Below are 15494 nucleotides of genomic sequence, written 5' to 3' on the forward strand. Positions count from 1 at the left end.
TTATAGATATTTTTATCTTTGGGTGTTTGATATGAAACCCTTGGACATTGGATCTAAGAATCATGTTAAACAACAAGCCTAAAAAAACACAATTTCAACCGCTTCAAAACATATTTGATTTCAACCCCTAAGATAGGTTAGATTCAAGTTGCTTAGGTGTACACATTTTTCGATAAGAAAGCTCAAGCACCAATATGTATGTTGATGTAACAAAAAATGACAGTCGTGTGTTTTAAGACCTTAAATTTTCCCTTCGTTTTCATGCACAGTGAAATATTATAAACGAATCCATCGAAAAACTTCACTAATTTCAGGAACTTGCAAAACTCAACTTGCTCGTTGTTAGTTAATGTGTAACTCGCATGTGGCTTCACCAGTCTGTAACCAACTTCTATGAGGTGTAAAGCCTTTCTAATTTTCAAATCTTGTAAGTCCAATCGTGCATTAGTGGTGTCCTTAGTTTTTCCTTCAATATTCAACAACGTACCAACCAAGTTGTTGCAAATGTTCTTTTCAATATGCATCTCCATTAACTTCTCTTCCCTTTTTCAAATTCCTTTGATTCTTGTTACTCTACTGTTTAGAAGGGTTGAACTTTCAAATGCTTTAAAAATAGGATTCCACAGGTAAGCAATATATATAATTTATAAACAGGGACAGAGGCTGCATGTCTAGATTGTGACGTAATAATAATCTCAACCAGTAAGGAAGATCGAAGAAAATGCTTCACTTAATCCAATTAAGAGCTCTCTTTCTTTTCTTCTCCTTTAATGCAGGATGTTTACTCAAAACTGGAAATTCCAATTGATCTACTTGTTTTATTGCTTCGTACCCAGTCATTACCACTAGAGCAACCCTACACTCTACCTTGCCATCGTGCAACCTACTTCTTCGCCAAACATGGTTCTCAGGATGATAACGTCGATGTCCCATGAAAGACCACATACTGTATGAGGTACTTATATGATCAAACGAATTAAAACCATCTGAAGCTAACCCCAAACGAACGTTTCATTCATCTGCAACGAAATCAAGGAATTCAGAATCAAAATGTTTCCATCCATCTGCATCAGCTAGATTTCTCAACACATCATTTGTTTCAACACGTTTGTCATGGTGTCATCTCATGTCAGAGGATCCTTCTTGTGAAATAAATAAGCATTGTAATCTCGGTATCAAAGGAAAGTGGCACAATACCTTATGTGTAGTTTTCTTCCTCTGTTATTAAGACTAACCTTGAACTGAGACTGACCACAAGTTGGACAAAACTGCAAATCCTCAAACTCCTTCCGGTACAGGACACAGTCGTACTTACAACCATGAATAGTTTCATATCCCAGTCTCAAGTAACACAATTTTCGTTTGGCTTCATAGAATGAACTAGGGACATTGGTACCACACATTGAAAACACACTTTTTATTAAGTCTAAAATCATATCAAAGGACTTGTTACACCAACCGTTTAAAATCTTTACATGCATCATCTTAACCAAAAACTTCATGGAATAGTATTCAGAACAACTGGGGTATAACTCACTACGAACTTCATTCAATAAGTCCTGAAATATGTTTGTTGTTTCTTCTTCTAATCTACCCCAATATTGAAAGGCATCTCATTCTCCAAACCTTCATCTATTTTCCGTTCGTGTTCAATCGGAGCTTGTAAATCATTAAGCATACAAAACATTTCATCACCCCCTCTTTAATTTTTAATTCATTCAACTCCCCTTAAAAACTCCAATCCAACCCTCTTAAAAAATTTCAATTCACCCCTTTTTAATTGTGAATTCCAGCCCCCCCCAAAAAAAAAAAAAAATTCCAATTCAAATAAAATACCAGAGTAATCAAAAACCAAATTCAATATCTTATTCCTAAAACATATTTTCTAATCTAAATAAAAATAAATTACATCTAAACTAATATAAAACAAAAGTACTTACCGAAATACGACGACTGTGATAGAAGACGATGACGACAGAATGGAGAAGAGAAGCGGGGATCGACGACAACAAATCTCTTCTTCTTCTCGGCCTCTTTCTCTCTCATTTTCCTTTCACTTTCAATTTTGTAAATTACATAATGAATTGAGCTTAATAAAAGGGAAACTCCTGATGTAGCCCGAAGAACATCGGGACAGTCGAGCCATTCTCGACGCATTACAATGGCGTAAAAAATGGTCATCCTTTTTCTCGATGTTTTTTATGTCACGTCGGATGAAAGCCAATGGTACAATTAATTCTTTGGCCTCGCCTGACACGACACTATAGACGTCGACAATTTCTAAGGCAGTCACGACGTCCTCATTATCTACATCGTGATTGGCCATATTTGTCCGACGTGCATTATGGTGCATCGACAGAAAGAACCTCCTCCAACGTCATACTTCCTACGTCGAAAGAAACCCCTGCTGTGGACGTTCCTTTTCTTGACGCATTGTTTTTCAACGAGAAAATTTTAATTTCTTGTAGTGTCAGGCTATTTAAACCTCACACGATCCATAAACACCAACTAATCATGAGAAGTATCAGAAGTATTCACTCCCACAGAATTACCATTTGGGGGCAGACCCTTGAGAACCATAGTAGTATCGTCCACTTGTAAGGGTAGAGGGGAAACCTTCCACTATAGATAAGGCCCACTTGTCTCCCTCACGCAACTCCATAAGACTGCCAAAAGAGTTAGGCATAGTCACCTCCATTCTTTTACCTCTATCTCGAACAGAAACCAACTCCCTTTTCTTTCAAGTGACAAGAGTAAATTCATCCCGTTTACCCACCTTCTTTTCCTCATGAATAATAAGTCTAATCGGGGAACTGCTAATCTCACCTTTTTAAATGACTCCAACACCACATCTCCAAAAGCCACATTAGTCATATCATCCTCTTTGTTAGATACCACCTTACTCACATCATCCTCTCGATGTACCTTATTCTCCACAATCCTAGGACATTTACCGCCAGAGTGCCTGAAAGCTCAGCACAAATTACATTTTTGGGGCTTCCACTCATAATTCATAGTCACAATGTAATACATTCCCCTAAGATTAATTATTATTTCAACAGGCATAAGTGAGTCCACATTTAATTTAACACATACTCACGCATATGAAAGTCTTCGTCTTTCCTTAGTAGCTAGATCTAAAGAAAGAGGTTTTCCTATGGCACTAGCAATAACAACCAAATATGATTCTGTCCACAACTCCATACGAACTCTACCAAGTTTGATCCATACAAGAATATAATCGAAAACAAAGGATTCAGGAACAATACTTGGAGTCCATTGACGGAGGAGCATAGGTTTTCCACCAAGATGCCATGGTCCTTGGGATAGGATTCATTCAACAAATTTTGGACGTCTAAATTGGAAATAAATGAGATCATTTTCAAGAATCGTAATCGTGGGCATTTCATTTTACCCCAAATTTTCTCTATAAGTCGATAAACGATTGCATAGGGTAATTTAGCATCAATTAGTTGCCCCACTGAAAGATTTTCCCACATCCAAACTCTATGATTAATAACCTCCTCGGAAAGAACGACAACAATTTTATTCCCAATAGTTGTAGACGGAGTATAATGGAGTGAATTGCTACTAGAAGAACAAAAAAAGGGAGTCCCATGAAGATTTTTGCTCACTCTAAACTTCCACAATTTCCACTTAAGCAAAGGAGATTCTTGTTTGTCCTATAGCCAGCCTAGAAAGCCCAGTTTTAGACTTCACCCCATAAGGCCCAAAAACTTTCTCCCCATCAACATTTGTTAAATCAGATTTCTTTGATGGTTGACGAGAAGAATGACAAATTAAGAGGTTTACTTTGGAAAAAATAGCAAATTTATTTTTAAATTGTTAGATTAACAAAACTGAAAAATCTGAAAAATAAATAAATTGAATAATGTCTCAAATGCCCCTACTCAATTCGAAAACGGTCCTAAATACAATTGTTCACCTAAAACTCAAATACCCTGTAATTAAAATAACACATCCTTGTTGAAATTGTGCATGTTTAGGTATTCAAAGCCGAAAAGAATCCAACTTCACTATCTTCCACTTTCGTAGATTCCACCAAATCTTCAAAGTCTTCGATCAGTTGTAGAAAAGATTGGAGCTTCAATTTTCGTCATCCTCAAAACCTTCAAAGTCTTCATACATTCGGTCCAAATCAAAGAATTTTCTTCTTGCCGACCATCTTCTTCATCAAACCGATTACAAACATCTTCTTCGTCAAACGATTACAAATTCTTTTTCGCTTGGCGCAAAAGTGAGCTTCTTCAAGGGTTTTTCTTCTTCGCACGTTTGAGCTATACTTCTCAAGAAATTTTATTCTCAACACGATTATACTTCTGATCAATTGTTCATGCACATTCACCTCTCTGAAATTTTGTCAAGCTCATAAAGAAAAAATGTAAAGTGTAATATCTTTTTAGTTTTTAATTATAGTTTATATATAGATACAGTCGTGAATATAATTTTTTTTATTATTTAATTATTCTTTTAAATTACAACAACAATACATCCTCTTGATTTTTAGGACACATTGTGTAATTACATCCAAATACATTGTATTGTATCAAACATCAACCACTTATCTTGTATTCTCCCTCACCGTCTTCTATCCTCTTTGGTCTCTTCCAAAAGATTTAAAAATTAATATTATTTCAACTCCAATGGATCATTAAGAAAAAGTACAACAAAACCCCAACAACCACAAAGTCACTAAAATCCGGCGATTGACGGTAGCTAAAAGTTTTGGCAGAACCGGCGAACGAATGGTGATGAAGGCACGCCCAATTGATGGTTAGATATTCCCATCGATGATAATTCCTCAACGAGCTTCATCTGCCAAACGATGATCAAAGAGATCCAATACCGGAGGTAGCTTCACGGTGATTTGAATCCAAAATCAAACCAAGAAGCTTCGAAATCCATGAACGCTAAAAATGAAATAGTGATCGGAGAAGACTTAAGGGATCAGAACCGTTACAATTTTGACTGGAAACTATTTGGGACTCCACCGATTGCACCGTTGCACACCCACGATCTTCACCAGCCGAATGCAATTTTTTTTGGGAGAAGGGCACGTGCCCATGTTGTTTTGCTTTTTTTCAAAACCCTAAACCCCATATAAGAAATGAATTTGACAAACTACCTTCTTCTGTTGATCTAAAAGTTAGTTAAAAGGCACTATGTGAAATTCATTCATTTGCAAGACGAAGGAAAATAAAATACAAGTAGAAAGTTTGAAAGTTATAGATTTGAAAATCTTGAACACTTAATGATAAAATGGTAAAAAGACATTCAAATGATCATACAATTGACTTTGGCGATTAGAAGAAGCATAAAAATAGTTAACATAGCGATTAGAAGAAGAAACATGAAATGAAAAGAGTTAATGTAGTAACATTATCATGCAAATTTTGATTATTAATAAAGATTAATCACAAATTCTTTTTTAACAATTGCAACAATAATTTTTTTTCTCACCTTTTTCTTTACTTTTTCTTCTCCACTTTTTTATTATTATTATTATTATTTACTTTTCTTCGCAACTTTATCTTTTCTATATATAAAACGTAATAAGAGTTAAGTAAGATAAGAACGATTAATTTAAAGACAAGAAATAATAAGACGAAAATAAAAACTAAAATTAAAAGTTTGCAAGAAAGAAAGATAGAATCAATCTTAGAATAGGTCACAAAGATGCAACCTATTCTTTGATACCAAATTATGTGAAACCAGTGGATATTGGATCTAAGAACCATGCAACAACACTCAAAGAACACAACCCCAACAGAACCAAAACCATTTTGATTTCAACCTCTAAGATAGATTAGATTCAAGTTGTTTAGATAATCTAACAAACCAAGGATCAGACATGGTTAGAAACTCTTATCAACTCTCGATCTACAAAGCACTCCACAAGCAAGACAAATCAATCCTCACTTAAATGCTTCAAATCTTCATGCATTCTATCCTAAGAACAAAATCTACATTCTAGAATTTTCAGATTTCATTCATCCAAATTCTTTTTTGTAAATGTGGGAATTGCAACCGTATTTATACTAATTAGTATATTAAATGAAAGGTTACAACATTTAACTCTATGCATTTCCAACTACTTTAATAAATGAAAACAAACACAAAATAAATGCATAATTTCTTTAACATTTAATTTGATGATTTTTAAATTGTCCAAATAACTTTTCAATTTTCAATTTTCAAGCATCTCCTCAAGTTCTTTATTTGCTTTAATTATGATTTCTTGTTTCATTCTTCAATTCATATAAGTGTTATTAGTGATTCTAACCGTATAATTTCAGTGCTAAGAAAAGAAAAGAGTTATGTAGTTATCATGAGGTTAGTACATGTTTGGTAATGATTTTAAAAGGATTAGAACCATCTTTTTCATGTTTAAAACTTTTTTGAAATATATTTTTAATCTCTTAAAATCAACTCAACGTTTCATTTTACTTGTAGTGGTGTTCTTTTTTTGTATAAATAAAATTGAATTTTATTGACTAGAAATATTTTTTAAATATCAAAAGTGATTTTAACTATTTTAGAATCACTCTCACGACTGTGTAAGAGTTTGTTTGGATGCAAGCTTGGCAATGTTATCCTACTTTTGGAAAAAAAATGATTTTAATTGCATTTACTTTTGTATACTAATAATTTTAATATTCATGAACGATTCAGTTTAATTTGGTTAGATGTTAATTAATCTCATTCGTTCCTTAGCACTGTTTTTTTTCCCCTCTTTTTTTCCAGTTTATTCCAAAAGGTTAATTGTTCAATTTTTATTTTTTTAGTTGTCGAACTCAAATAAATAGATGAAACAACAAAAAGTCACTAAATGGATTAATGTGAAGAAACAACTACTTTTTCTAACGATGGTATCAACTACTTTTCTAGAAACCGATGGTTTCATCTACTATGACCTATTTAAGTAAAAAAAAAATAAATAAATAAAGGTATTAGTGTAATATTCCAAAGCTTAACCTATAATTTTAAATGTTCTTTAACTTTTTCTCCATCAAATATTTTTAATAACTTTATTTGCGATGACTACGAGACTACCTCACTTTGGTGACAGAATCATACAACTAACTCTAACAATCATCTCTAATAATAAGTCTGGTAATAACAACTTTGAACGAAAAGTTCGATGAAAACCACCTTAGGATGATCAAGTACAGTATTGGAGCAATTATTGACCCATTTGTTTTTAGCTTATTCTCAATCCATACATACATATATTTATTATTTTGATATTTTGTGCTAATATGAAAGAAAACTCCATTGTGAACCCAACGAAATGAAAATCAACTAAAACGGGAGTTGAAATAAGAAGCATGATCAATTTGAAGCATAGGGGAAAGTTGGTAAATATTCAAAAGATTTGAATAAGCCTTCACGCGCGAACTACCCTCAAGTCATGAGCTCGAACCCAAAAAGTAGCATTAAATTTTTGGATTTTACATTGCAAAACGTCGTCGTTTTAAGCCTATCCGTGCATCCTCCTCATTGTGTCTTCGTTACTCCCCCAATGTAGATTAAATTAGAATTATTTGAATCCGCACACGTGTCTCAATCTACGTCTTATTCGCAGTCGCCACATGTCAGCTCCTGGTCAAGGGTGCCTCCTCCCCACACGAACCTCAGCTGCCCTATTTCATTTTTTTTTTTCTTCATATTTTCAATGGCAATCTTGTAATATTTTTGTAACTTTCTGAAAACCTCCCATTTTTTCAGTCATATATTGCCTTATATAGAAAATCTGGGGTAAAATTGAAATGCCCATGATTATGATCCTTGAGAACGAAATTATATGTTTCCAATTCAGACATTCAAAATCTATTGCAAAACGCCGTCGTTTTAAGCCTATCAGTGCATCCTCCTCATTGTGTCTTCGTTACTCCCCCAATGCATATTAAATTAGAATTATTTGAATCCGCACACAGGTCTCAATCTGCGTCTTATTCGCAGTCGCCACATGTCAGCTCCTAGTCGAGGGTGCCTCCTCCCCACACGAACCTCACCTGCACTATTTCATTTTTTTTTTCTTCATATTTTCAATGGCAATCTTGTAATATTTTTGTAACTTTCTGAAAACCCCCCATTTTTTCAGTCATATATCGCCTTATAGAGAAAATCTGGGGTAAAATTGAAATGCCCATGATTACGATCCTTGAGAACGAAATTATATGTTTCCAATTCAAACATTCAAAATCTGTTGAGTGGATTCTATCACGTGGATTGTGGAACCTTGGTGGCAAACCTATGCTCCTCCATAAATGGACTCTAGGTATTGTCCTTGAAGCTTTTATTTTTTATTATGTTCCTGTATGGATCAAACTAGGTAGGATCTCAATGGAGTTATGGACAGATGTTGGATTAGCTGTTGTTGATAGTGCTACTAAGGAAAGACAAAGATTGTCATATGCTCGAGTATATGTTGAAATAAATGTGAACTCTCCTATGCCTGCTGAAGTTACAGTTAGCCTTAGGGGAGAGAATTTTGTTGTGACTATAAATTATGAATGGAAGCCTCGTAATTGCAATTTGTGTCAGTCTTTAGGGCATTCTAGTGGTAAGTGTCCAAAGATTGTGGAAAACAAGGTTCTTCGAGAGGAGGATGTGAGCAAGGTGGTTTCTAACAAAGAGGAGAAACTGACAGGTGTGGCTTTTGGAGATGTAGTGTTGGAGTCATTTAAACAAGTGGAGGAAGGTGAGATTAATAGCTCCCCCACTAGGCCTATTAAGGTAAAGGAGGTGTGTAATCGGGATGATTTTTCTCTTGTCATTAGGAAGAAATGAGAGTTGGTTTTTATTCGAGATAAGAGTAAAAATGTGGATGTGAGTATGCTTAACTGTTTTGGCAGCATTATGGAGTTGGGTGAGGGAGACAAGAGGGCTTTATCTACAGTGGATGATTCCCCTCCCTCCTTACAGGTGGATGATACTGTTAGGATTCTTAGAGGTACGCCCTAAGATGGTAATCCTGCGAGAGCGAAGGCTCCTATTATTTCTCATGATTAGTTGGTGTTCCTAGAATGTGCAAGGTCTAAATAGCCCTGTAAAGTGTAGAGCAGCGCATGATTTTCTGGACATGTCTTCTATGGGTTTCTATTGTCTTTTGGAAACTAGAGTTCGAGAAGAAAGTTTTGGTTCTATCTCTAGTAGGTTCAGAGATTCATGGGGTTTCACGAGTAACTACAGTAGTAGTGGGATTGGACGTGTATGGGTTATGTGGGAAGCGGAGTCACATCATTTTTACTTCTCGTGAGGTGGAAGATCAGTTTGTCTCTGGGTCATTAATTGATCTGCTCTCAGGGGATAGTGTAGAGGTACTATGTGCTTATGTCTCTAATAATAATGTTGAGAGACGTTTGTTGTGGCATCGGTGATATTTCTTCTGGATGGACGGGGTCGGGTGTTCTCATGGGTGACTTTAATGCCATTAGGCTTCATTCTAAAGCTTTTGGTGGGTCTCCTAGTACGGGGGATATGAAGGAGTTCGATATGGCTATTCGAGAGGTTGACCTAGCTGAACCATCAAAACAGGGCAACTGATTCACCTGGACTAGTAAGAACCCTGGGTATGGTTTGATGAGAAGGCTTGATCGTATTCTGGTTAATGATGAATGTCTTATTGCTTGGCCAAATATGAGAGTTAATGGTTTACCCTGGGGCATTTATGATCACTCACCTATTCTAGTCTATTTTAGCATTTAACAGAGACAGAGGGTGATTTCTTTTCATTTCTTCAACCACTGGGTTGAGGAAGCTTCTTTTATGGATGTTGTCTCATCGGTTTGGGTTCGACATGCAGAGGTTTCTCCGTATGTGAGTGTTGTGAGAAATTTACATAATCTCAAGCCTGCCCTAGGGAGACATTTTGGTAAACACGTTCGAAGCCTTAGTAAGGAGCTTCGTATTGCTAAAGAATCCACGGATAGAGCTAAGAGAGAGGTTGAGCGAAATCCTATGTCTGATGCTTTGAGTCATCAAGCAAGTTTTGCCACTAAGGCTTGAGATTGGAGGAAGCCTAGATGCGTCAAAAGTCTAAGATTCGGTGGCTGAAGTTCGACAATCAGAACACTGCATTTTTCCATCTATCTTTGGGTTCTCATTTGAGTTGTAATTCTTTGTGTTCTATGGTTAATTCAAAATGTTTTAGGTTGACTACTCGGTGACTCAAGTGGTAGTTAATTACCTTTGTAACAGTTTGGGTTCTCATAATATTGGCTATATAGAACTATCTCCTTGGATTGATGATATTGTTTAGTTTAAATGGTCTGAGGAGTGTTCTCTAGCTTTACAGGCTCCTATTGGTCTTGAGAAGGTTAGGAGAGTCTTCTTTTTTATGGATAGAGGTAAGGCTCCTAGTCCTGATGGGTTTTGTATTGGTTTCTTCAAAGGTGCCTGGTCGGTGGTTGGGGAGGATTTCTGTGATGTCGTTTTGCATTTTTTTTAGGCTTGTTATCTTCCACATGGAGTAAATAATACTTCGATTACGCTCACTCCTAAACGTTGTGGGGCTGAACATAAGGAGGACTTCAGACCTATCTCTTGTTGAAATGTTATTTACAAATGTATTTTAAAGATTTTGGCTGATAGGCGTCGTGACTGGCTTCCTTTATTTGTTAGTGGTAATCAGTCTGCTTTTATTTCGAGGAGTATTATTGATAATATTCTTCATTTTTAGGAGCTAGTTGGGGGTTATCATAGTAACTCTGGTAAACCTCGATGTACTATGTCCCCTAGAAACTGATTAGTCACCCCTCTATTCCCTTCATTCTTTCCCTTTTAACTCCCTCCCATGTAACTAATTGTGGTCCCCACCAAGGTGGTTTCCACTCCCTCCTCCATTTCCCTTCTATTGTGCACTTGCAACCTTTCCCTTTTTCCTCCTACTATATTATAGAATAATTTGTGGTCTATCATTACTCTTCCTCTTCAAAGACACCTTGTCCTGAAGGTGGAAACTAGGAAATTGTTGGGCAAAATCATCACAATTCTCCTTTGTAGCTTCATGATGTGGAAGTCCTTGCCAACTAATAAGCACCTTCCGTTCCTTTGTAGATGGATGTTTTCGATAACCAAAAATGTCTGCAAGAATAGACACACACTCCACATTTTCTGTCAAAAAAGGAACAAATGGATGCACATACATAGGATTACTGACCACCTTCTTAAGCTGAGATACATGGAATACAGGATGAATGGAAGTTGTAGGAGGTAATTCTAGTTTATAGGCAACTGGTCTTATTCGTGCAATCACCTTGAATGGCCTAAAAAATTTAGGGGACAAGTTTTCATTATGTTTCTTCCTCACTGAAATCTTTCTATATAACCGAAGTTTAAGAAATACCATATGACCTTCTTGAAACTCGACGTGTCGTCGCTTCTAATTAGCATACTTCTTCATTTTATCTTATGCAACCCAAAGATTCTCCTTCAATATTCTCTGGATAACATCTCTATCTTGCAATTATTGATCCAACATAGAATTAGGGGTCTCCATTTCTCCATAATAGATTAGCGGTGAAGGAAGCCAACTATGCACTACTTGAAAATGAGTGATACCAATTGACCTTTGGTACATGGTATTATACTAATACTCTGCCCAATGTAGCCAACACAACCATTCATTTGGTCTCTATCCATAAAAACATCACAAATAAGCTTCCACTCCTCTATTGACTACCTTTGTCTGTCCATTAGATTAAGGGTGATAAGTTGTACTTCTGCTCAATTTTGTACCTGACAACCTAAAAATCTCTTGCCAAAAATGACTAAAAAATACTTTGTCACGATCAGAAACTATAGATTTAGGATAGTCATGTAACTTAACTACCTCTTTAACAAAAGCATCAGCCATAGTCTTTATAGTGTGAGGATGTTTCAAAGCAATAAAATGATCATACTTACTCAGCTTATCAACAACCATTGTTGCCTCATGTTTCTCAGATTTTGGTAGACCATCAATCAAATCCATAGATATCTCACTCCAAATTGTATATGAAATTTCCAATGGCATGAGTAACCCCGCAGAAGATAAGGCTAGTGTTTGATAAATAATGTATGTTTTCTCCCGACTCTTCTTCGGAGCTTTTTTATTCAAAATTGGAGCGATTTGTTATTCTTTCGTGTGATGTTCTTTCATCAGATTCTCTCAGGCCATCAAAAGTTGCGTCTTGTTCTAAACAACAATATTTGTTTTGGTTATCTTTCTGATGATGTGCTGGTAATTGGGGGTGATGTCCTCCGTGACTGATGATATCTCGGTGGTGAAGCAACAAGTGTTGTCTAGTCTCAAATGTGCATATGACGTAGTTGTTCATCAGAAAGTGATGGGGGCTCAAGCTGACCTACTTTCTTCTTCAAACAGACAAGGACAATTGATGGGGGTTAAACCGGTTTGATTGAACAGGCCATTAAGAGTTAAACCATGCACTCATGATTCAAATGGACCTTCTCTTAATGATGGGTCGGCATACCAAAAGAAAGAAGTTGGGTTAGAGGGATCACAACTTGGGATTAAGGTTGAGGATGTGGTCCAATTGAGTAATAAGCAGGTGATGTTGGATGGGCCAATTTTAGCTGATGGGTCTGAATGTGAAAAGAGTTTGGATGGGCTGAAAGTCACGAAAAATGGTGGGCTAGGCACATCAAATGGGAATTTGGCCAACAATTCAAATTTGGTGAAAAATGGTCAAGTTTTTGTGCCTAGTGATGGATCTTGTAAGCAAACAGATGCTAATGGATCAAAGTCTTCATGGGCCTCCCTCTTTGGTTCTTCTAGTAGTAACCCACTTTCTTGTACTCCTCCTAAAATTGTTGGCGATAAAATTGTTGTAGTTCCCCCCGAAGAGGTTATTGTCCAAGGAGTTCGGGTGTAGCAAAATTCCTTAGTTGGACAACTGATTAATCCAAAAATGTCTTATGCCATTATCTATTGGCTTTTTGAGAAAATATGGGGTAAAATTGAAATGTCTACGATAATGATTCTTGAGAATGAAGTTTTTTGTTTCCAATTTAGACATCCAAAATCTGTTGAGTGGATCTTATCTCGTGGATGGTGGCACCTTAAGGGCAAACATATGCTCCTCCGTACATGGACTCTAAGTTAGTCTCTGAATCCTTTGTTTTCAATTCTATTCCTAAATGGATAAAACTTGGTAGGATTCCTATGGAGTTATGGATAAATATCAGATTGGATGTTGTTGCTAGTGCTATAGGCAAACATCTATCTTTAGATCTAGCTACTAAGGAAAGACGAAAACTTTCATTTGCGCGAGTTTGTGTTGAATTAAATGTGGAGTCTCCTATGCTTGCTGAAATTACAGTTAACCTTAGGAGAGTGGATTTCATTGTGACTGTGAATTATGAATGGAAGCCTCGAAAATGTAATTTGTACCGTGCCTTTAGGCATTGTAGTGGTAAGTGCCCTAGGATTGTGGAGAATAAAGTACATCATGAGGAGGAAGTGAGGAAGGTAGTTTTTAACAAAGAGGATGATCTCAATAATGTGGCGTGTGGAGATGTGGTGTTTGAGTCATTTAAATAGTTGGAGGAAGGTGAGATTAATAGCTCCCTCATTAGGCCTACAAAGGAAAAGGGGGTGGGTAATCAGGATGATTTTACTCTTGTCATTGGGAAGAAATGGGAGTTGGTTTATGTTCGATATAAGGGTAAAAGTGTGGATGTGACTATGCCTAACTCTTTTGGCAACCTTATGGAGTTGGGTAAGGGAGACAAGTGGGCCTTGTCTATAGTGGAAGGCTCCGCTCTTCCCTTACAAGTGGATGATACCACTATGGTTCTTAAGGGCATGCGCTCAGATGGTAATCCTGCGGGAACGAAGGCTTCTAATTCTTCTCATGATTAGTTAGTGTTCTTGGAATGTGAGGGGTCTAAATAGCGTTGTAAAGTGTAGAGCGGTGCTTAATTTTTTGGGTGTGTCTTCTGTGGGTTTCTGTTGTCTTTTGAAAACTAAAGTTCGGGAAGAAAACTTTGGTTTTATCTCCAATAGGTTTGGAAATTCGTGGGATTTCACTAGTAACTATAGTAGCAGTGAGATTGGTCGTATGTGGGTAATGTGGAAGAAGAGTCGCTTCGTTCTTACTCCTGGTGAGGAGGAAGATCAGTTTGTCTCTAGGTCATTAACTGATCTACTATCTGGGGATTGTGTAGAGGTACTGTGTGTTTATGCCTTTAATAATAATGTTGAGAGACGTTTGTTGTGGCGTCGTATGGGTGAGATCTCTTCTAGATGGACGAGACCAAATGATGTCATTGGTGACTTTAATGCCATTAGGCTTCACTCTGAAGCTTTTGGTGGATCTTCTGTTACTGGTTATATAGAGGAGTTCGATATGGTCATTCGTGAGGCTGACCTAGTTGAACCATCAATACAGGGCAACTAGTTCACCTAGACTAGTAAGGTCCATGGGTCTGGTTGTATGAGAAGACTCGATCGTATTCTGGTTAATGATGAAGGTCCTGTTGCTTGGCCAAATATGAGAGTTAATGTTTTACCTTGGGGCATTTCTGATCACTCACCTATTCTAGTTTATCCTAGCATTCAGTAGAGACAGAGTGGTTTCTTTTCGTTTTTTCAACCATTGGGTTGAGGAAGCTTCTTTTATGGATGTTGTCTCATCGGTTTGATTTCGACATGCAGGGGTTTCTCTGATTGTAATAGCTTCTTTTATGGATGTTGTCTCGTCGGTTTGGTTTCGACATGTAGGGGTTTCTCCGATTGTAATAATTTTTTACAAAGTGAAATTTTTGTGCTCGTGGTTTTGTTTTTAATTTTTTTGTTTACTTTGTCATAGAAGAGGAGGTTTTTACCCTAGGTAAGGTTCTAGTGTTTTGTATTTTGTTTAGTATACGTTGTATCTCAATTTTTCTTATCTGTTCGATAAGAAACACTTGTCACATCTAAGGAGGAGGTCAAGAGAGAAAAATCTAATCACGGAGTAAAAATCGAATACAGATGTAGATCATTGGTATCTTAATTTGTTGAAAATTTGGACTTGAATTAAAAATTTTGCCATAAAAAATCCATCTTGTGGCATTCCAACAAACAGTATTAGAGCATTATCGCATTTTAACAATATGATCAAGGTAGAATTGGTTAATCCTTTTCACTTATTTTATTGAATGTAACTATTAGAATTAGTTTATCCCTTTCACTATTTTATTAAATGTAATTCTTAAATGTAAGAAATAGAGTTATTTAAACTTTTGCTAACCATTTACAACCTCCTGAAACTTGTAATTTAAATTTTCATAAGTCAAATCATTTAAACCATTTATTAGGACAGCAATTGAAATTCTTAAACATGTATATTCTTTAAATAACAATTTTACAAAAGGGAACATTTGAGTAAATGCATGCCAATTTTCAAAGGAAATTATGGCTCCAATTTAGAAATTTAATTGATACAGTTATAAATTTTCTACCATATTTTTACAAACGGTATGAT

The 15494-nt window shown here is 36.2% G+C and overlaps 1 protein-coding gene across 1 annotated transcript; it reads left to right on the forward strand.

The window, feature by feature from the left end:
* The first annotated feature begins 13117 nt into the window (after positions 1 to 13117).
* LOC101204295 lies at positions 13118 to 14429 on the forward strand. The gene is made up of 3 exons (XM_004142674.2): positions 13118 to 13498; positions 13571 to 13847; positions 14002 to 14429. Exons 1-3 carry the CDS (start codon positions 13118 to 13120, stop codon positions 14427 to 14429), a joined length of 1086 nt encoding a protein of 361 aa, XP_004142722.2.
* Positions 14430 to 15494: the final 1065 nt, after the last annotated feature.

The sequence above is a fragment of the Cucumis sativus genome, chromosome 4, assembly GCF_000004075.3.
Source record: "Cucumis sativus cultivar 9930 chromosome 4, Cucumber_9930_V3, whole genome shotgun sequence".
Taxonomy (NCBI): Eukaryota; Viridiplantae; Streptophyta; class Magnoliopsida; order Cucurbitales; family Cucurbitaceae; genus Cucumis; species Cucumis sativus.

Excerpts from the sequence above, each read along its gene's own strand:
- LOC101204295 (XM_004142674.2), top strand. The coding sequence starts at position 13,118 with ATGGACTCTAAGTTAGTCTCTGAATCCTTTGTTTTCAATTCTATTCCT. Across the intron at positions 13,499-13,570 it reads ATGAGGAGGAAGTGAGGAAG|TTGGAGGAAGGTGAGATTAA; the intron begins GTAGTTTTTAAC and ends TCATTTAAATAG. Across the intron at positions 13,848-14,001 it reads TAAGGGCATGCGCTCAGATG|TTCGGGAAGAAAACTTTGGT; the intron begins GTAATCCTGCGG and ends TGAAAACTAAAG.